The 27386-nt window shown below is 36.8% G+C and overlaps 1 protein-coding gene across 1 annotated transcript in view; it reads right to left on the reverse strand.

Annotated features, from left to right (window-relative positions):
* The window catches only part of Myo81F (unconventional myosin 81F), a 181788-nt gene that overhangs the window by 92417 nt on the left and 61985 nt on the right, over positions 1 to 27386 (reverse strand). Inside the window, exons 13-17 of the mRNA XM_089091950.1 lie at positions 26215 to 26491; positions 21458 to 21493; positions 16208 to 16451; positions 12846 to 13137; positions 7025 to 7242 (exon numbers count right to left, since the gene is read on the reverse strand). Of these exons, the coding sequence (XP_088948076.1) occupies positions 7025 to 7242; positions 12846 to 13137; positions 16208 to 16451; positions 21458 to 21493; positions 26215 to 26491 (1067 nt within the window). The remainder of the gene's footprint in view (positions 1 to 7024; positions 7243 to 12845; positions 13138 to 16207; positions 16452 to 21457; positions 21494 to 26214; positions 26492 to 27386) is intronic.

The following is a 27386-nucleotide window of genomic DNA, read 5'->3' on the forward strand; positions in this document are numbered from 1 at the left end:
TGAATTATAAATTATAATTCCAATTTCAGTTGCTCCTGGAGTTAGACAAGCTAGAGAGTTTTATCTCCTTTTATCTTTAATGCATGTTTGCTATTTTAAATATTGTAGATTTTTATTGTTTTTCCAATTTCTTTTAATAATAGTAAATTAGTTTCGAGATTTAAAATTAAAGAGTCGTTAGAATTAAGCAGGATTAAGATAGATATCTTGATTACCGCAAGTATGAAAATATTCTCTTTATGCATAACCTTTTCTTTTCCCAGAATATCAAAATGTTTGAGATGCGAATCAATTTTGTGTTTATTTGACGTCGGTTATGGTTTTAAGTGCATCATGAATCGTTGCTTTGTTCTATTTGTTGAAGTGTTTTTACAATTTCATTAACGTATTTTATATACTCCTCGTATTTGAGAGGAATAAATAAACTTGCAATTGTAAAGATTGAAACGATTAGCTTTTTAATGAATTAAATGCATACAATTACTGGGCGCTATTAATTATCAGAAACCATAAAACAGAATAGCAAAAATACAAAAGGTAAAAAGAAAAGCCGGAAATATAAGAAAAATAAATAAGGTTAGGACCAAGGAATGTGCCATGAACACTACCTAGACGAACGTAATATAGATAGCAGCATGTATTTACTACTCTTAGAAATAGGGATTGTCTCTATTGTCTGTTATGACGTTATTTTATTCTATGAAATCATATTTACATAGTGCCTAAAGCAGAAACTGCTAAAAAGTTCAAATGCCAACAGCAAAAAAGGGATTTGTATAACAAATTATAGAAATGTGCAAAGTGCGTCATAGATTTAAACGAGGAAACAGGATATTTCATTAGGTGATATCTTTTTCGAAAATTTGCAAGAGTTTTTCGTTTTTACCATCGGTCACAGCTTCAAAAATTGACCACACACTGCTGCCATAAACAGATATCACAGAAAGAGGTGCTTAAGAGGTGCAAAATTTACGACCACGATCTTTAAGTTTAAGATGATATCGCCACTGGTAAGCCCAAAGATCGTATCTGGCAATTTCAAACTTGTGAAATAATTGCCAAAAACCGTTTCCTGGGCTGCATTGATAGGGATGTCTACAGGGTAATGTCAATCCCTTTTCGATCCCCCTAATATACATTACCCCGCCGATCCTCCGTTTGAGAGCGGCTCAGCAGACGTTTTTGACACTTACCTCAGAAGTGTGAAAACGGTAAATTTGCAGTTTTCAACATAATTTAGCTTGGGAGAAAGAGTATACATCACCGTATGAATTATCTTTTGCTCTTTCATAATTCGATAGTTGTTTCTGGGCGAAATTCCACTTTGAGCCCTTTATGGGGCCCCAAAAGGTAAAACAGTCCATAGTAATTAAAATTTTAAAAACACGTTTCTAAAAAAACTGTCTAGTGAGAAAAAATTGCCATTCCCAGCTTATTTAGGAATGCTAATTATTATTATCCGTAGTGTTTACAGTAAAATGTTATTTTGAAAACAAATTTGTATGAATTTGTAACAAGGTACTGAAACCCCTCAAAATGATGTAAAAAAAATTGACATTAATTTTCAGGGGCTTCTAGCTCATTTAAAAAAAATTCTGTAAATTTGTTTTCAAAATAGCATTTTACTATTAACACTAAGGAAAAGTGTAATGACCATTCCTGAATCAGCTGTAAATGGCGATTTTTTTCTCACAACAGTTTTTCTTTTAAAAACATGTTTATAAACTTACTATTGGCTGTTTTGAGCCCTTTTAGCCCTTTAAGGCCTAAAAATCCTATAACCTCAAGATGTGATTTTTAAATTATGAAAGAGCATAAAAAATGTATCAACTGATATATTCACTTTTATCTTAGCCAAATTATGCTGTAAACTGCATATCTATCGTGAAAATGTCCGTTACGACTCTTAGGCGTAACAGCAACAAAATACCAGAACCATATCAATACACATTTTGTTTGAATATAAAAGAGAGGTTTCTGAACGTGACTTTCTCTTTTCGAAACAAGCGTAAAATTTTCACATGAGCAAAACTGAATTTGTTGATAACAAGACAACTTGTGGAGTGATTAGATTTGTTCAGTGACATAATAGGGACTCAAACGCCACAAACTGGCAGCTAATGCGAAATAACGCAGTTCTGAAACCTAATAAGGGAGAAGAAACATTCTATAAAAATTCACCCTCTTTCTCCCAAACTTGCATTGATATCAAGCATTTCTTTCCAATAAATAGCTCTGTAATATTATAATTCTTTGGTCAATCCTTCACAGAAAAAAAAACAATGCAGGAATAATTAAACAATTAAACGAGTTTTCTTATATATGTACTGAAGCACTCATATTGATATAATATTCAATTATTATTTTTTTCCAAAAAAAATCCTATTTGTTATATTAGTCATTATGCCCATGATCGCATAATCGCTAGGGGTCGACTGAAATCTACCAGAGTCGGTAATCTAGCTAGTTTGACGGATTGATGGCTTTGGGGCATACTAAAAAGGAATCTAAGCACCCAAGAGTATCGAGAGATAGGTTATTGGTGCACAGTGACAGGTATTTGGGTACACAGGAGTCTGAAAAACAAGGTCATTCGTATACAAAAACTTACAAAATAGATATCGCCTGAAATATCCACTCTTCCAACAGGTAGAAACCTAGAATCAATGGCGAGGTCTCGTGCAAAGATGACCTAAGTTAAAAAAAAAACTTAAGCTCTATACTTTTTTTAAATAAAAGGAAAAAAGAGCTACGGCAACCCCCTTTATTTAGATTTGCAAGGTAACCCATGTCTTTCATATTTTTCTTTTCACAAGAGCAAAAAATTGCAACTAAAAATTTTTTAAAATAAAATAAAAAAATGGCATTGTCAACTTTATAAGAAGCTAAAAATTAGTTAGATATTAAAATGAGAAATGGTGTTAAGTGAGAACTGAACTTGGTGTCACCGATTCTTGGGGCGACACTTTCTAAAAAATACAGCAAACCATACAAAAAGAAACAACTTGATAGACGAGCTGTTGCTTAATATAAGATTTTCAGTAGCAGCTTCTAGCAATTTTTTTTGGCATTTTACAAAATATTTCTAAAGGGGCTAACTTTCAAAACTAGGGATTCGACCTACTCCGTATGGATATGCCTTTTGTTGGTATGTGAAAATAAGCATACATCCCGAGGCGTACAATCCTGAATACATCCACTCCGCTCGCAACTCCCGAAAAGATCGATCGCTTGGCTGAACATGCTACCTCTGCAATTCTCGAGACTGCAAGCGACATCCTTTTGTAGAAAAGCCAAAGACGAAAAGCTTTGGATCACTGAAGAAATATTTCGGTTATGCGACCAGAAACGCCTACATAACAACAAATCTGACCGGAACAGCCGAGACACCTACAAACATCTCAAACGGAAAGTTGAGCGTGAAATCAGGAAGGCATTCCGCAACCATATTGCCGAAAAGTGCAAGGACTGCGAAACCCAGTTCATGAAAGGCAACAGCCATAAGATCTTCAAAACAGTCAGCGAGTTATCCTCTAAAAAAGATCCCTCAACGCCCGTAATCCTAGACGAGCAGGGGAACGACATCAATGATGCCAAGATGAAGATCGAACGATGGAAGGAATACTTTGAGCCCTGAAGTAATGACCGACCCAAATGTCCTAAACTCCTTCCCAATCGTTGATTGAGACCTCTCTCCCCCTCCATTTAGAAGCGAGACCAAAGCGACCATAGAATCCCTAAAGCGAGGCAAAGCTCTGGGGCCAGACGGTGCCACTGCTGAACTGATAAATGTTGGTTCAGAAGATGTTTCCAACCTATACCACAGTCTTGTATCAGCCACCTGGTCTACAGGACACGTCACGCAGCAGTGGTGCAAGGCAGCAATAGTCCCAATACACAAAAAAGGCTCGAAGAACAAATGTGACAGCTACCTGTCCATCAGCCTCACAAGCCACCAAACCAGAATCCTGACCAAGATCCTGCTCCGCAGAGTTCAAGCAATCACTGCCTCTGTTCTTGGCGAGTATCAAGCTGGCTTTCGATCGGGATGATCAACTATTGACCAAATCTTTACTGTGCGTCAGCTGATGGAACGGTTCATCGAGTTTAACAGAGACCTCTATCAGCTCTTTATTGACTTCCGACAGGCCTTTGACCTAATCTAAGACACTGCGGTGTCCCAGATGAAATAGTTGGAATCACTGGGGAAATGTACAACCAATTCAAAAGTCAAACACTGACCACTGGTGGGCTCTCTGGTGAATTCCCAACAACTTTCGGAGTCCTGCAAGGGTGCACCCTCTCGCCGCACTTGTTTAACCTGTTTCTGCATGTCATCCTCTCCCTGATACCCGTCAGATATGGAGCCAGAATAGGAGGAATCCTAATTGACAAACTAGCATATGCGGATGATATTTACCTGATGTCCACTACCACCCAAAAACTCCAGAGACAGGCTGACTACATCTCCCAAGAAATGAAGCCGTTTGGTATGCAAATTAACGCAAACAAGACCAAAATCATGGTCACATCCCGACAGGAGATAACAACCCCCCCCCCCTCCTTCGATAGTAATAGACGGTGAACAAGTGGAAACAGTCAATCAATTCCTTTACCTCGGCATTCTTTTGACGGCTGACAACTGCTACACTGTCGACATTAAATGCCGCCTCGGTCTTGCCAGCTCTAGCTTCAAAAGACTATCAAAGATTTAGAAATCTAGCCACCTTCCGAACCATCTGAAAGTGCATCTATTCAACAGTCTGATCATACCCATTACTCTGTATGGGTGTGCAATTTGGACATTAAAAGCTGAAAACGAGTGCAACCTCCTTGCGTTCTAAATGTGATGTCTGCGCTGGATGGCCAAGATCAGATATACTGACCATGTCACAAACGAAGAAGTCCGAAGAAGGCTGAAGTCGCCAGACACTATCCTGAACAAAATCCAAAAACAGCAGCTGCACTGCTTCGGCCATGTAAAGCGAATAAATCCCGAACGCCTGTCCAAGATCACGCTTGAAGGGAATACTGAAGGGCTTTGACCACAGGGAAGACCGCGCAAAAGGTGGATCGAAAAGTTTGACCGACGACGCATTGCCCAACTATCCCGAACTGCACTTGACAGAAGAGCATATCGAGCCCTAGATCATCAGATTCTGGAAGGAGTGGCCCCAAGACGTCCCATGAGGATGTATGGGACTTAAGTAAATAGTAAGTAAGTAAGAAAACAGGCAAGAAGCTAAATGCTTCGACACGAAGATCCCTTTTTTCAAGGATAAACGTCTGTGTTAGATGGGAACTACGTTCACTGATTCCTTATGAATGAGATGTAAAAACGCAAAATTGTAGTTCATTACTTAGGTGATTATTGTTATGGCTTGTTACAACGTATTAAACAGAGAGCCACACTGGTTGTTAGAATTATCCGCGTTCATTTTAAGATAATTCAGCCTTAAACAAATTTACCTCCCTACAAAAAAACAACAAAAAAAAACAATTGTCCTTACAGCCAGAGGAATGAAATAATAACGCACTATACTTCCAAACTGAACTTCCTCAAAAACTTCGTTACTCTAAACGTGCATCAAATGAGGGCCTAGACCTTTTGAGCGTCCATTCATTATTACAAAGCCAACTCCGCAGGGTGTGTTAAAAATGATTCAAGGTCCTAGAAAATTCACAGGGGTCTCTTTCAAATGTGGGTGAATGCCTTATTTTTGTTATTTTTTTAAATTGGCAAAAATGTTTTATTTTCTCTCGTAATGTCATATATTGTCATTCTCTCTGATGTATGGCCACACCTGGACCACGAAGAAGTAGAAAACCATGCACCAGACTTAGTCCATTCCTGGCAAAGGAGGCAATAAGTCGTGACATCTCAATTAACAAGCCTTGGCCCTTGATTTAGAGTCGATCGACTTTGGGGTTCGGTCTTCGCTGCCTTATACGCTTTCAGGCACAGAAGAACCTAAATCTAAGTGAGTCATTCGTCATCATGTGTTCCCTAAGTACCTGAGATGTTATTTATTTTTGTGAGTTTTCTTGTCTATTGTTTCCATTTTTTTGTATTTTTGTACACCTCTAAGTGCATTTCATGTATGTAAAGAGGGTTGAAATAAATTATTATTATTATTATTATTATATACTAATTTATTACTAAATTTATTGCTATCACTTTCTTCTAAGCGATTTGATTTTCTGCTATGATTTGTCAAAAAAAAAAAAAAAAAAAAAAAAAAAAAAAAAAAAAATCAACGTTTAGTTGACCTTTATCTTGAAATTCTTGTATATTTCACATGCTCTTATTAAGACATGATTTTTCGATGCTATAACGAAAACTAAAAATCAAAATTACACAGTACGGCTTTTGAGCAGCTCAAAATCGATCTTTTCTGCGAATAAAAAAGCAGGCACACAAAGAGAGAGAGAGAGAGAGAGAGAGAGAGAGAGAGAGAGAGAGAGAGAGAGAGAGAGAGAGAGAGAGAGAGAGAGAGAGAGAGAGAGAGAGAGAGAGAGAGAGAGAGAGAAGAGAGAGAGAGAGAGAGAGAGAGAGAGAGAGAGAGAGAGAGAGAGAGAGAGAGAGAGAGAGAGAGAGAGAGAGAGAGAGAGAGAGGTCTGGTTACATTCTCCACCAGACTCATGATTCTTTCGATTTTCCCGCCACTTCTTACGATTTTAACATATTCTATGTATTGTTCTGCTGCGCTGCCGGTTTGACGCCTCTTTTCCAAAATTAGTATTTTTAGTAATTTATTTTTCTTCTAAGGCATAAAAATTTTAGACGAATTCTCAAACCAGTGGCAACCCTGTTTACAATAGGCGATGATTGTGTTAACATAAATAGACAAATATGAATAAAAGACCCGAAAAGCTATATTCAATTGACAAAACGCAAACCTATTACATAACTCAGCCTAAACTAGCTAAAATTTTTACTATGGAGGACCTCTACCAGTCAGAAGATAGTCAGTGACTTTTGAGACACACTGTACAATATTTTAACACATAAATTTAAATTTACCCCTCGTGATTCAGAGAGTTTTTGTACCCGTGGAGACTTGGCTCCAGGTGGGAGGTTGCCACTCTCTCGTCTGATCCTTTCCTCATGGTTCTCATAAATTCGGGGTTTCACTGACTCGTATATTGGTTCCTCTGCTTTTTCAACTTTATGACGTTCTATAGGTGGTGGAGGGGGTTTTTCCGTCGGTTCAGGTAAGGTAGGTTGGTGCAAGTGTAAGCCTGAAAATAAACACTATCAAGACAGTCGAAAACCAAGAGCCATTACGTGCATGCTACAGTTAAAGCGGCCTTCACACTAAAACCATAATTTTATGTTATACGGCCAAGTTACGTTACACATACTCTTCCACGCCAAAACAAGTCCTTTCACACTAGGGTAACGTAAAAATGAATAAAAACATGATAATCATCAACTAAACTCATCACAAACATCACAAGTAAACTATTCAAAAACTAAAACCGTGGAATGAAGAAGGAGATTTAAGCTCTGATCAAGCCTGAAGGGATTTCTAGGAAAAGTCCTTAATTAGTCGTCCAAATTGTCTAATTGCTCATCCAAAAATTCCATTTTGTTGCTACTGTGTTCACTATTCCATAACGTAGCATTAACTTGTGTAGCATAAAAATCAATAAAGAGCTCAAGTTTACTAAGTAATGCCTCAGATACAGACAAAAAATTATCCTGTAAATTTACATGATATGACATAAATCTCTTAAGTTATGTTATTGCAAAAGGTTCTATGGCTTAGTGGGAAAGCACCATAACCGCATAGAACACATGATCCCTTTCCAGGGAACACCAGCGGTAGTGTTTCCACCATGAACATGATCCCTCGTAGTTTTTAGTTACTACCGCATTCTTAGTTACTACTTTGTTTTTAACTCCTTATTCTTACCACTACTTAGCTACTATATCAAACAGTTCGTGGTAACGAACTGTAAGTAAGGAGCGACCCGGCTCAATGGTAACCGAAACTCTAGAAAACGGGTTTTTGATACCAATAGATATATCAAAAGAATCAGATTTCAATGCTGATTTCAAATATATAACTTTCATCAAGTTTAGAGCTACCCATCAAAAGTTTCGCGCCTGAGAAAATTTGGCTGATTTTCAAAAAAAGGGGGAAAAGACCCTCTAAAAGTTACAGAACCTTAATGAAAATCACACCACCATATTCAGCGTATCAGAGAACCCGACCGTAGAGGTTTCAAGCTCTCGTCTACAAAAATGTGGAATTTTGCATTTTTTGCCAGAAGAAAGATCACGGATGCGTGTTTATTTGTTTGTTTGTTTGTTGTTTTTTTTTCCCCAGGGGTGATCGTATCGACCAAGTTGTCCTAGAATATCGTGAGAGGGCTCATTGGAACGGAAATTAAAAGTTCTAGTGCCCTTTTTAAGTGACCCAAAAAATGGAGGGCAACTATGCCCCCTCCAACGCTTATTTTTTTACCAAAGTCACCTGATCAAAATTTTGAGATAGCCATTTTGTTCAGCATGGTCGAAAATATGATAAATATGTCTTTTGGGATGACTTAATCCCACGAAGTACACAGAGGGAGGGCTAAAAGATATGAACTTTACCCAAAGTTAACATATAGTATTGGTTATTCTGAAGTATACAGAAGTTTTCAGGAGGTTTTTTTTGTGCTTGGGGGAGGGAAGGGTGGGTCGAGGGTTATGTTGGAGGATCTGTTCATGAAGGAAGTTTTCATGGGGGAAGGGAAATCGCCATGAAGGGGGCGCCGGACTTGCCAGCATTATTTATTGGTTATTGGGAAGTATACAACCATTTTCAGGAAGGATTTTTTCTGGAGGGGGGCTAGAGGAGGGAGTTACTCTGGAGAATATTTCCGTGGAGGATGTTTCTTTGGGGTAAGGGACATTTCTATGAAGGGGGTGCCGGATTTCCAAGCATTATTTAAAAAACGATCAGAAATTAAATTAAAAAAAGCAAGTTTTTTCAACTGAAATGTAAGAAGGAATATTAGAACTTAAAACGAACAGAAATTATAACGTATATGAGGAGGTTCTACCCCAATTCAATACCTCGCTCTTTAAGCTACAGTTTTTTTTTTGTGCTTTCAAAAGAGCTATCTATTCTAATTAAACTGCCTTTGTGATTCATGGGTTTGTGAATCAAATTTTTTTTTAAATTTTAAAGTAAAGAGGTTGGTGTTGACTAAGGGCACAACCCCCTTATATACGTAATAACATACACTTAATAAAAAAAAAAAACAAAAAAAAAACAATCGACACAGCTCAATCGTAATCGAAACTTTTAAAAACGGAATTTTGATGTCAATATATGTATCAAAAGAATTGGTTTATAATGCTGATTCTAAATATGTAAATGTTAATAAGTTTAGTATTACTCATCAAAGGCAACAAGCCTGAGGAAATTTACTCGAGTTTTTAAAGAGGGGGGAAAACTCCCCTACAAGTAAAAGAATTGTAATGAAAATCACACCGTCAGATTCAGCGTATCAGAAAACCCTCTTATATAGGATTCAAGCTCATATCTGCAAAAATCTGCTACTTTGAATTTTTGCCAGAAGAAAAATATACTAATATAGAAGTTAGTTACGTAAGTTAATTTGTAAAGACATTCATTTAGCAAAAGAAAAGTAAATTTTTATGCAAATAAAAGCTGCATTAACTAAAAAACGATCAGAAATTAAATAAAAAAAACAAGTTTTTTAAACTGAAAGTAAGGAGCGACATTAAAACTTAAAACGAACAGAAATTATTCCGTACATGAAAGGGGCTGTCCCCTCCTCAACGCCTCGCTCTTTATTCCGTATATGAAAGGGGCTGTCCCCTCCTCAACGCCTCGCTCTTTACGCTAAAGTTTTTTATTGTTTTAAAAAAAAATTGTGAGACAGAGTCAAACTTTAGCGTAAAGAGCGAGGCGTTGAGGAGGGGACAGCCCCTTTCATATACGGAATAAAGAGCGAGGCGTTGAGGAGGGGACAGCCCCTTTCATGTACGGAATAATTTCTGTTCATTTTAAGTTTTAATGTCGCTCCTTACTTTCAGTTTAAAAAACTTGTTTTTTTAATTTAATAAGGCTGAAAAAGCGATCTTTTAATGAATAGCTAACGCGTAAAAATAGCGTTTTATAACATAGAACTATTTTAGTGGTTACCAGTAAGTGCTTCATTACATTAAGGTAATTCAGAAATTCGATAGTAATATTGTTCACACAGAAGTGGTAAATTTTCAAAATTCTACCGGGCATCTACTTTAAAAACGGTATTAAAAAAAAAAAAAAAAAAGTTTTTTTAACTGAAATTAAGGAGCGACATTAAAAATTAAAACAAACAGAAATTATAACTGCACGCAAGGGACAACTTATTCATTAGGGCGGAGGATTAAAAAAGGAAACACAAGAAACTTACAAATTGTATCTGTTACCGGCCGGCTATCATTTCGACGGTACTATCTTATTACTACCACTACTACTGACAACTCACAGCAGCACCAAGCCGCTTGCGGTCAACACCGCTACGCAAGCTCCTCCTACATCCCAATTTCTTCAAAGCTTCCCTCCTTACACTCTCCCAGGAGGTCCCAATGTCCCTTAAATCTTTATTTACGACATCCTCCCACCCCAGACGAAGACAACCCTTTGTCAGTTTAGCCTTCGATTGGTTTCCAATACTGTCCATATTCCATCCTTCATCCGCCGAAAGGTCCCCATTACTCACACCCGGTCTCTCATTACAGTCTTAGGAAACGGGATTGAACCGCACTTTTCGTACAGCCTACTGTTTGAAATACGGTCAGTCAGCCGGGTACCCAGAAAAATCCGTAGGCAATTTCTCTGGAAAACAATACTTTTTATTATGATCTGTTGATAAAAAATAGTAATTTGTTAAACGTGGTTTTCTGATCGTGGGTTACTCTAAGATTTTAAGTAATTAAATGCACTACAGACAGTCAGAGTGTAATACTGTTCACACAGAAGTGTTAAATTTTCAATATTCTACATGTTAAGATGTTAATGGTAACTACCCGGGAAAATTTTTCACCAGGATTGAATTGTCTAGAGGTCCTTTCCGTGGAGGGGGAGCCGGATTTCCGGCATTATTTAAAAAAGGATCAGAAATTAGATAAAAAAAAACATGAAAGTTTTTTTCAACTGAAAGTAAGGAGCAATATCAAAACTTTAAATAAATAGAAATTATTACGTATATAAGGGACTGTCCCCTCCTCAACGCCTCGCTCTTTACGCTAAAGTGTTTTATTATTTTAAAAATTAATTTGTGAGACAGAGTCAAACTTTAGCGTAAAGAGCGAGTCATTGAGGAGGGGACAGCCCCTTTCATATACAGAATAACTTCTGTTCGTTTTAAGTTTTAATGTCGCTCCTTACTTTTAGTAAAAAAAACTTGGGTTTGCCGCCTAGTCAATACCTGGCTCCTTAATCACAAAGGTCGTTAATTAGAATAAATAGCTCTTATGAAAGTATTACGAAAAACTTTAGCGTAAAGAGCGAGGTATTGACTAGGGGCGAACCCAGTCATATATGTAATAGTTTCTGTTCCTTTAAGTTTTGATGTTGAAAAGTTTTTCAGTTGAAAATTTGTAATTTTTTTATTTAATTTCTGATAGTTTTTTTTTTAAATAATACTGTGAAATTCGGTGCCCCCTTCATAGCAATGTCCCTTCCCCAATGAAAACTTCCTCCATGGAAAGATCCTCCCACGTAACCCCCGATACCCCCCCCCCCCACTACTAGCCAAAAAAAACCCTGAAAACGTATGTATACTTCCCAATAACCAATACTATATGTAAACATTGGGCAAGTTCATAACTTGCAGCCCTTCCTCCGGGGACTGTGGGGGATTAAGTCATTATTAAAGACATAGTTATTATATTTCCCTGACCATGGTGAACAAAAAGGCTATCTCAAAATTTTGATCAAGTGACTTTGGGAAAAAATGAGCGTGGGAGGGGCCTAGTTGCCCTCCATTTTTTTGTCACTTAAAAAGGGCACTATAATTTTTAATTTCCGTTTGAATGAGCCCTCCCGCGATATTCTAGGACCACTGGGTCGATACGATCACCCCTGGAAAAAAAAAACAAAAAAACAAATAAACACGCATCCATGATCTTTCTTCTGACAAAAAATACAGAATTCCTCATTTTTGCTGATAGGAACTCAAAACCTCTACAGTAGGGTTCTCTGATACGCTGAACCTGATGGTGTAATTTTCCTTAAGGTTCTATGACTTTTAGGGGGTGTTTCCCTCTTTTTTCGAAAATAAGGCACATTTTTGATGGGTAAGACTAAACTTGATGAAACTTATATTTTTAAAATCAGCATAAAAATCTGATTCTTTTGATCAATCTGTTGGAATCAAAATTCCGTTTTTTAGAGTTTCGGTTACTATTGAGCCGGGTCGCTCCTTACTTACACAGTTCGTTGCCACAAACTGTTTGATATCTGTCTTACCACGAACAGTTCGTTATCACGAACTGTTTGACATCTGTCTTGACATTTAGTAGACTGCAAGTCAAACTCCTTTCATTTAAAGTCAACACTAGCTTTTTGCGTCGGTATTGTCACGTGTAAAATATAGAAAATTACTGCGAAGACAGTGTAACCTGAGGGGGGATAGGGAAGGGTCCAAAGGAATCCCAGCGTGCATTCCAGATTCAAAAATTGGATACGCTTGGTTTTACTTTATACATTTTCCCCCCAACAAATTTAGGTCGCTTGACTAGTTCTTTTCCCTAAAACTGTGAATTGACTGCAGCACGCGTACACAATTTTCATAATACAAGGGGTTATAAAAAAATTATAATAATAACGTACCAGCAACTCCTGGAGTATATGCTTCAGGCGGTGGTGGCGGCATCTGATCTTCGTCAGGAGGTAAAGGGGAGGGAGGCAAGGGTGAAGGCATTCTAGCCATTTCTGACTGGTCAAAGGATTCTATGTCGTCATCAGTTGGTAAAGAATCAGGCGGCGAGATGGGAGCCTCTGATATTGACTCAGGTGGCGGGATGTTTGAATACATACTCTCATTGGGAACTACCCATGAGCGACGAGGAAGAGGCGTAGTTCGGATTTGAGCCGAAGAGGGAACGTTCGTTGAAAGTGATATCTAAATTAAAAAACGTACATCATACCAATTATATTGAACTTAATAACTTTGTGATAATAAATAGTATCGCTAATGAGCCATTCAGAAGCCAGATCTATTACTTCCTTAAATGTTGCACAAGCACACTGGATTGACTCATAACTTGGTGCAAATAAATACATAACGCCCATTCCCTAAAGAAACATACTTAGGCCACTAGAAGCTATGACATTCCTTTAGAATACGATATTGCCAGTCGGTTACTAGTTTTTTCAGCTGAAAGTAAGAAGCAACATTAAAGCTTAAAATGAACGAAAGTTATTACGTATATGCGGGGGTTGTTCTTTTCTCAATACTTCGCTCTTCAAGCTAAAGTTGCTGTTTAATACTTAAAAAAAGCTTTTTATTGTTCTAATTAACCGACCCTTGTTTTTCATAAGTCGTTCTAGAAGAACTGGGGCAAAAAGTCAAACTTAAGCGTAAAGAGCAAGGCATTGAGGAGGGGGCAACCCCCTTATATACGTAATAATTTCTATTTATTTAAAGTTTTAATATTGCTCCTTACTTTCAGTTGAAAAAAAACTTTCACGTTTTTTTTTTATCTAATTTCTGATCCTTTAAATAATGCCAGAAATCTGGCTCCCCCTCCACGGAAAGAATCTCTAGACAATTCAATCCTGGTGAAAATTTTTCCCGGGTAGTTACCATTAACATCTCAACATGTAGAATTGAGTTGGCAAAACGAGAGTAAGACAAATAAAAAGAATTTCATATAGAAATTCTGCCGAATTCCCCCAGTGCAAAATTTCCCCTGAAAAGTTCACCCCCCGGAAACTTCCCTCCCCATAAAAATTTTCCCCGTGTAAAATCTTATAACAGAAAATTCACCCTCCCCCCCCCCCCACCTCAAAATGTATGCATACTTCCCAATAACGAATACTACACGTAAACAACAGGCAAATTTCATAGCTTAAAGAACTTTCCCCAGGGGCAAAGGAGGGTCATGTTATCTCCAAAGGCATAGTTATTGCACTTTTAAACTTTGTAGAACAATACGGCAATCTCAAATTTTTGATCAAACGACTTAGGCAAAAAAAAAGGCGTGAGAAGCGGGCTGGCTGCCCTCCAATCTTTTTAATCACTCAAAAACTGTTCTGGAGCTTTAAATTTTCGTTCAAATGAGCCCTCTCACGATATTCTAGGACCACTTATCGATACGATTACCCCTGAAAAAAAAAAAAAAAAAAAAAAAATCAAAGTTACACATTTTGGAAGATGGAAGCTTGAATTTTAGCAGGGTTCTATGATACGCTGAATCTGATGGTGTGATTTTCATTAAAATTCCTTGACTTTTAGGGGGTGTTTCCCCCTTTAATCAAAATCAAGCAAATTCTCTCAGGTTCGTAGCCTTTGATGGGTAAGACTAAACTTAATGAAATTTATATATTAGAATTCATAGGCATAATAGTCCGATTCTTTTGATGTACATAATTTAGAATTTCCGTGGTTCTTAGCCTACTTGTACATTTTAAGATAATAGTGAAAGATAAGATAATAGTCAATGGAATTTATTACAGTAAAAAGGGACAATAACTATGTCGCCGAATGGTTCTTCAAAGACAGTTAACTAAGCAAAGTTTTGATCTCCTCCTCTTGCATATATTCTTACCACTCCCAAGGGTCTCATAATTTTTAGATTCGTCGAGACTCCCTCGTTTTTTATTTCTCAAAACTATGCACTTGTGGTATTCCTCTTTTGTAAGACATTTAGGTTAAATTCTAAAGCTCCACGTCTTAGGATAGAAACGGCTAATTTAGCATTTAACTGCTCAGCAATTTGAGACAAAGCTTCGAGCTCATTTCGGACAGCTCTAGAAAAAAACTTACTTTACTTAACTTCCTTCCAACCAAGTAGGACAACTCAGGGATTCTCCATTGAGAACATTATGATAAAAACGAACTTCCCGTGTGCATCTCTGTTCCCTGTAGTTCTAATAAAGATTGAGAAGGGATTACCAGAGAAATTTTCCAACCAGCACATAAAAGATTTCAACAAAAACTGAATCCATCCTTCCATCCAAACTACTTTGATAAATTAAATGTGGGACATAAACCGGACATGACCTAGCAACAGAAGCTACTGCAGTTGGACTGCATGCATGATGGTATGCGAGGAGTTGATTAAGAGTAGTAGTCATTCGTTTGGACACAGTTGAGGCAGGTGATGCCAGTAATTTTTTCGGAACGATTTAGTTTGGAAAGCCGCAAATCAGGGTTCATCATAGGCTTTTCGGGTCAATGTCTGCACTCCGTAACGGGAAGAAACCTTTTAAGATATTTTCATAGCATGTTTGTGTATGTTAGCTCACTTCCTCAGCAAACGAAAGGACTAAATGTGTTTCTTCACCTTGAATTGTAATTTTGCTGGGTGGAAGATGTGAATCTGTAAACCAATCTGCCTCTATAGCTTTTATCTTGATAAAAAAATTGGGAATATATTATTGACTATTTTATTACAATGTTTTTATTTTTTCGTTCAACTTTTTTGATATTACACTTTTGTTTATACTTTTTAATAGTTAGTTGCTCACTGTGTTGAATTGAACTTGAGACAATCAGGATTTTTCTTCTTTATTCTGGAGCAAATATTGGAAACGAACCAACTTAGCTCTGTACATTACTTGAGGCATAGCACAGAGTTGTCCACGACTTTTTAAAAAGCGACAGGTCTCAACATAGCTTCCTTGAATATGGCAACGGTCCTCAGACTCTTTTTTTGAAGTTTTTCATCCATTTCTCTATTGTTCGATTGGAGGGATCTTCTCACATTTTAGTTGGCGCAAGTAATTGTCCTTTACCTTTTTTTATACGAGTGTTGTCATTTTTTTATTTTATATTTTTTTTTTTTTTACTGGAGCTCTAATGAATGTGTAGACATTTCCAAAGACATAAGCGAATGAACAGAGAACGTATATCGAGAATCTGTTTCCCGTACCCCTCCCGCCACATAAAAACAAGTTTTGTCTTTACCAACGCCATCTCTGATAAACAAATCCACCACAGGCTTTTCGTTCATCACCTTTCAACCCACCTCATTCTTTAAGTCCTCTGCAAGCTCGTTCATTTGATCCTCAATCTCTTGGAGGAGATTCGCCTTTGAATCACTTTGTACTTCTGTAAGGAATTCAAAAAGCTTATCAAGGTCAACACTATCCGCACTGACAGAACGAGGACCTTCCAACTCTGAAGCTCCACGTCTTAGGATAGAAACGGCTAATTTAGCATTGAAATGCTCGGCAATTTGAGACAAAGCTTCGAGCTCATTTCGAACAGCTCTAGAAAAAAAGAAAAGAAAAAATCAAAACGCTAATAACACTACTATTATTACTACAATAAACTCACTGTAGCATTCAACCGCCAAAGACCGCAGACTGAAGAATACTCTGTCTTTATCTTGCCCTACATACGCGTACTTTGGGTATCTTCCAAAAATATTTTAAGCCATGTTTATAATCTAATCCCAGCCTGATTCAGCGCTTCAAACATTTCTTTTACCCTTTCATGCTATTTTGCAGAATAGTTCAAGATATACTGTTTTGGTCCATCCGGAAAACTTGTCAAAGCCACTCAGGGCCACTTTTTCACGACACAAGGTAATATAAAAAGTAATATCCAAAATAATAAAGTGAAATAAGTAGTTTCATGTTTAATTTATTATTAAAAAGAAAGAAGGTATCTAAAAGTCAGCCATGCCTGAAACCTTTTTTAGATTCGTTAACCATTAAAAGAAACTTTGCCGGATGATTAGACTTAAAAAGCCCAACATATCTAGAAACAGAATCGCAAAATCGATTTAGGCCACTGTTTCATGACACAGAGGATTAAAACGATAACGCTCCCAACATTGTAACTGATCCACAAAAGAAGCTATCCGGTACAATGGAAACACAAACACATCTGAAACAGCAACTGCAAATGCAACATTAACTCTTTTAAATCAGGCCGTATATTTTCGGCGCAAATACCATCGATATTAATATATTTCGATTTAAGAAGCTTAATTGACTTGACTACAAGATCATAAGATATTGGGGTAACAGTTCTCTGCAAAATGAAATTAGACAGATATGTGTTTATTAGTTTTGAATAAACCGCCTGCAATAAGAAATATACTCTCGAAACAATCCTTGAATAATGCGAAACCCATCGTGAAGGAGATATGTTACACTTGGCGTTCTCATCTTCGAACTTGGAGCTGTTCAGCACTTGATTCCACTCGCTCCGATTTTGGGGAAAATTTTTTACCACACAAAATCGGTTTTTTCGAAGCTGCTTTTAAGAGCAGATTTGGTTTTTTGCTTGATATTGGATACTACCAGAGGAGAGTCTACCACAGGCTGCCTAAATGCGAAGCCAAAGCTTGGCTTTATTTTTATCGGTTTAAGTTTGGCGTCAAGATTCCAGATCGGTTTCCGAGCATTCACTCGAGACCGATCAAGAGGCACTGCGATAGCTTCAGATTGCTTAATACGTGATATAATGCTATAATAGTGGACATTCAGGTCTAGCTTCTTATTGTGACTCATTTCACTGAGTTGCAAGAGATGAAAGGACACTCGGACCGAAGATAGAAGCGACGCAAATATCGTTAGGCAAAGCCACCAATTTTCTTTTTCCCAATGTCGCCTCTCAAACCAGTGTTTAGGATTGTATAAACTTATGCCGTCGGTACCGATTGGAAGTTTTACTGATATAGGTAAGTGGTCGGTATCATTTTCATCATCGTCTGCGTGGACTAATTTAGAACCGCAACCGTCAGAACAAATACAATGATCAAGGTTAGATGTAGATCCCGTATGATGCACAAATGTATAGGGCAGGTCTTTATCCAAAAATGTATATGAAACGGGGAGACTATCTAGAAACAAACTTGATCTGGGCAAAGGTGTAGTTGAGTCAGAATTTATATCGCCAATAATAATCCACTGCAGTCCATTAGAAGTGATATTGTCTAGTAGATCGTGAAGTTGCTTACACGGTTTTACTTAGCTATTTAGAGAAACGACAGTGTTTCTATTACATGAAAGATAAGGGTTAATCAGCACAGTGTTTGCAAGTTGAACCGCCAAAAGATTTTATTTGAAAACTACCGTGCTGGGGATAAAACTGAAAGCTTTAGATCCATTAGACAGGAAAGACCACCATGGGGTCGGCCCCTCGTTCTTCGAGCATTCTTGATGAAACAAACGTGGTTTTTACTACGCCGGAGGAAATTTATGGAAGAAGCCGTAAACAGGTGCTCCTGGACGAAAACGATATGATAATTTGACAGCATTGAATCGATAGTATTGTCTTTATCCTTAGTGCCATTTACGTTATATAAGACTACAGATACTTCCAGTGTATTCATTTAGAACCGGGGTTCTTCTTTTTACTGTCAAATAGGTTACGTATTATGGGACACCCAAGGCTAAACGAAACATGAAGTCCACCCCAATTCGCGCACTTAGCTTGTAACTGCTAGTGTGAGTCACGTGTAGACTCAAGTGGACCTACTCGTCGAGAGCATTTCTTCAATGGGCTTTTGCAAGCAGCTTGAAGATGACTTGGTGATCGACAAATGTCGCAGCATCTTGGGAGGTCATGGAATAATGTGACTCGAATGTTTTCGTACTCTACTCGAATACCATCTTTAAGAGCAAGCTCCAGCACCGAAAAGAACATTTACAGAAAGAACATTTTAAGCATTGCGAAAAAGGTGGTTTTATCTCGCTTTCTTGGCCTATAATGAAAGAAAGGTTGACATGGCTAGGACACTTTCTGCGAATTAAGGATGACAGATCGTCAAAGATCGTCCTTTTTAGCCAACCATCTAAGGCCAGACAAAAACAGTTCGTCCCGAATGATGTTGGAAGAGGCCGTAAGAGAGAACTCGAAGGAAAATTGGGAACTTCTTGGGATCCAACTGACCCCATTCAAATGATCCAAAAAATGGAATGAGGAGATAAAAAAAAAATCAGAAACATTAAAGTTTTATAAAGATTTTAAGGGGGTTTATGGGCAGGAGTTCTACCTTAAGCTGAATTCACCAGCTAGATATTTCACAGTGGATGCAACTCAGGGCTAACTGCCTGCCATTTAATTCAAGATTTAAAAGATATGCTAAAGAAAGATCTCCCAATGAAGACAGATACACTTGCTCACTTTGCAGGGTTAAAGAGGATTATTTAATGCATTGCTTGAGCCGGTGCCAGGGGCTCTCTACGACAAGAGAAGGGATAAAGTACGTTGCCTCAGTTTATTTGTAGAATAGCAAGGTATATGGAAATTTTGTTAAATAAAATGAGTAAAGCTGAACTTATTTTCAATTTATATCAGGGTTAAGAAAATAAAATGAAGAACTTTAAAATGAGGAGTCTAATTCCAAGTTAGTTCTTAAATGGGTGGAAATACGAGGCAGTGACGTCACTTCTAATATAATTCTTATTTATGGGTCTTTTATAAACAAGCGGTAGTGATTAATATATTTGCAAAGAGTAGGCTCTTCAATGAGGAATTCCATTGCATTTCTCTTTTGTTACAAAAGTGTTGAGTTGAAATTAAATTTTAAAAAACGCAATTTTATCAGCCGATAGTAAGAAACATTGGGGGGAGGGGGGAGGGCTGTCTTAAAGTTCTTGCTAAACATTTCTTATTAAAATTCAACGGCTCTTGTGTTTGAGCCGTCTTTCTTAAAGCATTATGACAAAAGGTAAAATTTTAGCGTAACGACAGAGGGCCGACGAAGGGGCAGCACCTCTCTCCCACTTATATGGATTAATGTCTGTTAGTTCTAAGTTGTATTGCCGTTCCTAGCTTTAAGTCGAAAAAAACTTGTTTTTAAGTGTATGTTTTATTTAAATGTTTGTTGATGATGGCTAATACAAGTTCATTATATTTGTGCTTTTTATGATGATCGCCGATCTAAGTTTATTATATGTGTGCTCTTTTTGTGTTCATGGCCGTATTTTTGGCTTTAATACACTTTTCTATCTATCTATCTATCTATACATACGAGGTGTGTGCATGAGGACCACGGTAAAATTAATCTACTAAGAAGACTACCATGCAACAAGCAGACAAAAACGGGCAATACATGATTTCTAACAACAAAAATAAAACCATTGTAAGCTTATTAAGGTGACGATGATGTTAATCTGGTAATTATTTATTAAACAGTAGATGTAAGTTTAGAAAAAATAACAATGCTCAAACCTCCAGATTTTTTTTTTATATATCATTATATTTCAAACAAACAATCTAGTTTCATTATTCTAATATGCAATATATTTTTGTGAATACATAATATTTTAAACGTATAAATATTAAGTCTGTAAGCTTTATAACTTACTAAGTATACGATTAGGGCTATAAGTGATGACTTAATAAGTTTCTGCAATCCCTTCTGGGCATATCTTTCGCTGTGGTGCCCTTTTTCAATATTCCTGCACCTCTCTTTGCTTTGATGTCTTAACTACCTTTTTACAGATTCTTTGTCTCCTACCATTTATCCAGTCTCTGGTTGGCTGTAATAAGAGTTGTACACATTGCATACATATGTTGTTTCGTCCATGCAATTCGCTCTCTTTCTTGCTCCATATTTGTTTTTCTCTAGTATTTCCTTTTTTCCAGCAGTCATTTCCACCACCAGAACTCCTTTTTTTAACAAGTTTCCCCTTCTTTTTTTTTTCTTTTCAGTGTTTTGGTTATACGAATGTTCATCATATTGTACATACTTCAAGGAAAAAAATATTATATCTAAATCTTGTTTGCATTTTCTGTAGTACATACAGGCTAAACACTTTGAAAAGAAATGAGTGTACTGTTTATAATTTGAGCTTAAACAAGGACATACGCAGAATATTTTTGGGAGGGGGTCAAAATAATAGTAAAAACTTTTTAGATTTTCGTGCATAAGAGGTGCCAAGAAATTGGGAAAAACTTACAATTTTGTTTATTCTCAAGGAGGGAGGGGGGGGGAGGGTCTGAGGCCTGAATCTAAACACCAAACCTTCTAAAGAAAATCAGTTGTTTCAAATTTTTTTCAAAACATCATATTAAGCGAGTAAACAACAAGTTACTCTTATCACCAATTCTGGCATAATATCGAAAAATCGAAGGTCGATATCGAAGGTCCAATCGCTATTTTCTAACTAAACAAAATAAAAAAAGTCCTCTTAAAGCATTCTACAAAAAAAAGGAGACAGGTCAGAAGTGTGTTACATTTTTTGGGCATAGCTGATTAGTCAAAGAAATCATGCACTACTCTAAAGCGAAATTCAACAATTCACTACAGACTCACCCTTTCTTTCCAACTGGGTCCAATCCAGTAGATTTTCTAATCAAAAAAGAAAAAAGAATAATTGAAATCCTGAGTGATCTTTAACTTAATTCCAAATAAAAATCAAGCAATAATTTGTTCATTTCTTTTAGAGACATCGTCAATTTTCATAAGAATTTGAACTTTCAGCAGCCCATACTTAGTGAATAATCAATTATTTGGGTTTCTTTTCCCTTATCTAAACCAAATAATTGAAAAAAGATTGCTTATGGCGTTTGGGCCACATATTGTGGAACAAAACCGTACTTTCATCCATTTTGAACCGATTTAAAAAAATCTTATTACTGAGTTCTTAACTTCAGGCACCGGAATCCTTTAGAAGTATGGAAAACAAATGCAAAGGACTCGATCTTTCGATAAGTATTTGGACCAAAATTACAATATTTTGCTTTACTTAACTTTATATGCATGTATATGCTTAAGTCCACATCAATGATCAAGTTGGGAGAAACCCCAAAAATCAGAACATACAAAATCGGTAATTCGACGTGTACAAGTCCAAAAAAGGGTAGAAAATATACAGTTAAAAGATGGCAAAGTTATAGAGAAAAAAAGAAATAAAAACAAATTACAATAAAATAATTATTATCCATGATAGTGAAATAGTAGCACCCATAGTGAGCAACCCTGAATCATGGCTACTTGTATTAACAAGAAGAAAAAGAAGGATTACTTTCAAGCAGTCCGGAGGTAAAAGAATGCTATATCCATTCGTCTGTGACCTCAATCGCAATATTCCTTCAGCGTATATAAAAATGGAAAACGGAAAGGTTTCACCATTCGTCGGCGAGTCCAAGGAACTTGTTGGTCATGTGTCAATCCTATGGCACGGTATTCCACCTTTAGACTACAAGCAGCCAAGCCTATTAGGCTTAGTTTTCACTTGTTCGTCGCCTGTGAGTCCAAGCAAATTCAGTCCCAGACTTTGCATACAAGTCCAGTGGACATTGTCCCTCACGCGTCAACCCAAAATCAATCCAATCTTTTATCCCTTAGTTCTATAACTATCTACCTTAGTTCTGTCCAAGGAATGGGGTATGGACGAATGATAGATAGACTTATATCTATCAACAAAAATATTACATCATTTTTATACAATCCTAAAAAGGGCTTATACCAGATTTGCCTCTCACTCATTCGGACTATCTGTCTTGGCTTTTTCTACAATTAGCCATGGCTTGATGCTCGCTACTACTTTATTTTAATTCAAGTAGTGCGGGGCTTGAAAGTTTAATTCAAACCCCGTCTTTCAAAAACCTGATTGGTTTATAGGTTTTACTGGGTGGAATTTTAAGCTAGTAAAAAGAATGAAAAGTCCAAGTGCCGAGATTTTTTCTTCTTCTTTGCTCTTTTCTTTAAAACACTTCTTTTGTATAAAAAATATATTTAAATTAATAAACAAGATCAGGGTGGATTACTTCCCCCATAGTAACTAGGCGAAAGCATGCTGTACTATACGGGTCTGACTTCTTTTCGCAGCCAATCTCATTATTCCTTAAGCGTATGTAAAAAAGAAAGCCGAATACCCCGCCTTTTTAAAACCTAATTAGCTCACCTGCATGAAATTCTGCTTGATTGCTTTCCCTCTGTGATGTCCAGTAAAAATAACAAAAAGCTATATTTCTTTGATTCGCAAGATTTTTTAGAAATAGTTCCTATGTTTCTCTGTGTTTATATTTTAAAAAATATAAGTTATGACAATGCTGTTATTCGAAGGTTAACCATTTTAAAGTTTTTCTTCTTGTCTTTTTAAGACCCATTATTCTTATACTTGGTGTCTATAGTTAAGCTTAAAACTGAATATGGAATTGAAAATATAGTACGCAATAATTAGGAAACCAGTGAAAAACAACCAAGTCAGTTCTGACTACTGTGCAGTCAATTATTTGAGTTTTCAGGCCCCTTAGTCTACTAATGCTCTTATGCCAAGAATCATTAAATTTGCCTTCCACTCTCTATTATATGGGGATTACTATGCAAAAAAAAACACTAGACAATTCAGTAAAAAATCATTAACCGAGGATAAATGTCACTAAAATGCAAACTTACAAATTGAGTCTTAAATTTTTTTTCTTTGTTTCCATTGGTGTTTTCTCCTCTCGGTAATGCGCCTGAAAGTTTGAGCTATTACGCAAACCACGAACTTTAATTTAAAGGTGGCCTCTACCTCACCCTCTTTAATGGAGGAGGGCTGTAAATTACTTCATATACATTACTTGGAATTCTATAACCAGGCTCAAAATTTGAAAGCACACGACACTATTAAAAGTTGATTAAGAATTAAAATGAGCGTCTTAAAAATTGCTGATAAATTTAATCAGAAATAAAGAAAAAGATAGATCTACCGTGAATTACTTCACAAAAAAACAACACATTATCAGGCCGTGGCTCATTCCAAAAGTTTTTTTCCCATCTGGGAAAGTTTTGGGGTTAGCCAGATGGGTATTATAAACAATAAAATACGAACGAAGCGAGAGGCAATTTTGAGCTTCTAATCAGCGCTAGTTCAAATTTATCTTTAGACTGTGGATTGAGTGAAGTCAAACAGGGCTCGATTTAAATCGGGTTTGCGTTAAAAGGGGTTTGAGGTAAGCAAGGGTACAGCTGAACGAGGGTTCCGTTAAATGGGATTCAGTTACATGAGTGTTCAGTTGCACAAGGGTTTAGTGAAATGTGTTCAGTAACAGGAGGCTCATTTTATACGAGAGTTCAGTTACACGCACACTATCTTACTTATAGCCTTATGGATTATGGCTTGATGGATTCTGACATCATGCATCATATCAAGGAGGTAAACTTTCTTTTCTACCTTTTTCGAAATTAAGTTAATCATAATCGTTTTATCACCTCAAAGGAAACTAATATATTGCACCAAGTTATCCTTTAAAATTACACCCCTATTTACTACGTATTTGTTTTTCCTTAACTTTCTTAAGTTGATGCATTCGGGGTTTAATCAGCCTTTATCCTCTCTAACAGGAATTCACGTCGTTTTTCCATTCCTCTTCCCCCCCCCCCCATATTCACGTTTTAAGGAAACTCAAAGTCAGGCAATAAAATTTTACTTTGAACGAAAATGACGGCCATCAATTAAGATATTTTTAAGGCAACTATCGGACTAAAATACGTTGATACTTTAGCTCCCCTGACTTGGGCCAAGATGCCACTCCACTCGCAGTCAATTTAAATTGTTCTTGTCGTGTTGTTTTTAAAACTGTTCCAAAACTTTGACCTTCGCCATTTTTCTTTATTGCAGCTTTGTTTATGGCACATTGTTAGGTTTTTATTTCTCCATTTCTAATTCCCCTCTTCATTCCCCCCCCCCCCTTTTATTCTCTCTCAATGCTAACCTTCTGGCGTGTTAACTCATTATCTTGTTTAGTTTATGATTTTTATAGTATGTTAAAATGATTGATTAATCTGACTATAGTCAACACCCTTTTATTCATCAACCCTATCAGTTTCTGGTTCATTCATATGGCAGAGTAAAAAAAACTGAGCGCCCCAAGGATCATTGTGGCTTAGCTGCAATAGTGACAAAACTACACTATTTTACCATTCACATATTGAAAAGAAAGAAGGCTCCGGACAAATTGAATGTTTTTTACACCTTTGCAGAGATCCCCCTCTTTTCTTCTTATTTTGTTAGAGTGAATAGAGAAGAAATGAAACAAAGAATATGTTAAAAATGACATAATAATTTAGAAGTAATGGCTTCATTTCGCGAACATCTTGGTCTAGGCAAAACCCACCTTCCAGAGCTTTATAAACAGACTAGAAGTGATCCCTGGAGGAGAGGGGTCAACATATAATTACATTTACGTATTAATAATGTCTATAAAAAATATTTATTTTGAAAGGACCAAATAGCATTTTTTCGGGTTGCAGCGGTAGCTAGCAACCTAAAAGATGATCACGTCCAATACTAAGAAATATAATAGCCCATAACTCCTAAAAATAGAGTCAGATCAAGACAAGAAGTGCACTATTAGAACTGCCTTTTCCAAAACCCCTATATAGGAAACATATCATTCCTTGACTTGAACAACACGGGAAATATATTGGCTTGAAAATCAAGAAAAGTTGCTGCATCTACGATATTCTGCATATAATATGCATTTTTTTTCTTTTCCTCATATAGTCATAAGACAAAATACGTAGACACTTGAATGAGAAAAAAAGAGAAAAACAAAAAAATATTTCTTTAACAAAATACAGGAACCCTTCGACCCACAGTGTAGATAAAAGGACTAGCCCCCTCCCCCTTCTGGATAAGCCTCTAGACTTATTTGAGAGCCAAATCGCCATAATAAAAACATATAAGTGTACAATTTGAGTACAGATAAGTTAAATAAAACAAAAATCAACTACATAAGGTGCTTAACCTTTAAATCCATTTCATTAATTGAAGAGGGCAGAGCAAAATCCGACAGATTTCCAATGGGGACTAAGTATAACCTACTTGATATTTGAACTCTTTAAGCATCATAATCTAGGAGCTGTCAATACATAGGGACGGCCAATCATTATCAGGTGAAATGTGGAACAGGAGAAGCAGAAGCCACCCTGTCTGTGTTTAATCTATCAATGGAGAAAGTTTGGACCTGGCATTCAATTAAAACCTATATTAAGAAAAAATTTAACTTTTTGGTGAGAAGATGTCAGACTCTAAGCTGAACCTGTTCGACCCACAGCAAAATACCAACAAATGACAGTACCTTTCACTTTCCATCAGTTCCCCAGAGCCAGCTTCATTCTTAGATCTCTCTTCTTCAGCTTTTCGGCGTTCTTGTTCAATTTTTTCTTTCCTGGCAGCCTCTTCCTCAACGGCTCGCATTTCTCTAAGAGCTTCTGCAACTTCTCTTGCAAAAAAACCGCGCAAATGAGCCTGTATTACAATAACAGCACGACGCATGCGTATAAAATCAATGCGTTGTTGCCAACCACGCACAGCATGCTGAATACGAAGCGCTGCATTGCGAATACGCAAATATTCTATAATAAAAAAAACTTACATTTTTTACCCTTGAAATTAATTTACATATATATATATATATATATATATATATATATATATATATATACTTAAGGGGAGGGTTGATTGATATTGGGGAAAGGGAGAGGAAACTTATAGTGTTAACTCAGTCCCTTGTCCGATGTGTGGGGAAGATAATGAGGATATTTTTCATTTTTTGGGGAATTGTAAGGAATTGGCGGGTATAAGAAATGAGTTTTTTTCGTTAGTGCTGGCAGATAGAAGGTGGGTGGAAGGGATTGTAGGATCACGAGTTAAAATGACATTAAGGAATTTGGCTAAGTATGTTGATGAAGGGCTGATACATCGTGAAAGATATATCTCTTTGTAAATATTGTCGTGAAGATTCATGTATAAGTACGTTTTTCTTTTTAATTTATTTGTGTTTTTGTTGGTTTTGTTATATTTATGCTCTGTTTTTTTTTCCTACGGCCCGATGGCTTTTTTTGGAAATATATACATACATTTATATTCTCTGAGGCCAACCTGACTCTTATACATGATAATGGTAATAAGCTTACCTAAGCTATGGATGTCAGGTATTGTGTTATCTTGGAACGATAATTTCGACAGGACCTGTGCCTGTCATCATCAGGTTCAAATTTAAGAACTTGAATTTGTCTTGAATTTGAACCTGATGATGACAGGCACAGGTCCTGTCGAAATTATCGTTTCAAGATAACACAATACCTGACATCCATAGCTTAGGTAAGCTTATTACCATTATCATGTACATACATACATCCTCCCACGAAGTTCCCATTTCCCTTGAATCTTTCTTTACATCCTCCCACCCCAACCGCAGACGACCTACTTTCCGTTTAGTCGTAAATGGTTGGCCGAAAAGGACAATCT

This window comes from Artemia sp. Qi Xiang Cuo, chromosome 7 (genome assembly GCF_049724085.1).
Source record: "Artemia sp. Qi Xiang Cuo chromosome 7, ASM4972408v1, whole genome shotgun sequence".
In the NCBI taxonomy this organism is placed as follows: Eukaryota; Metazoa; Arthropoda; class Branchiopoda; order Anostraca; family Artemiidae; genus Artemia; species Artemia sp. Qi Xiang Cuo.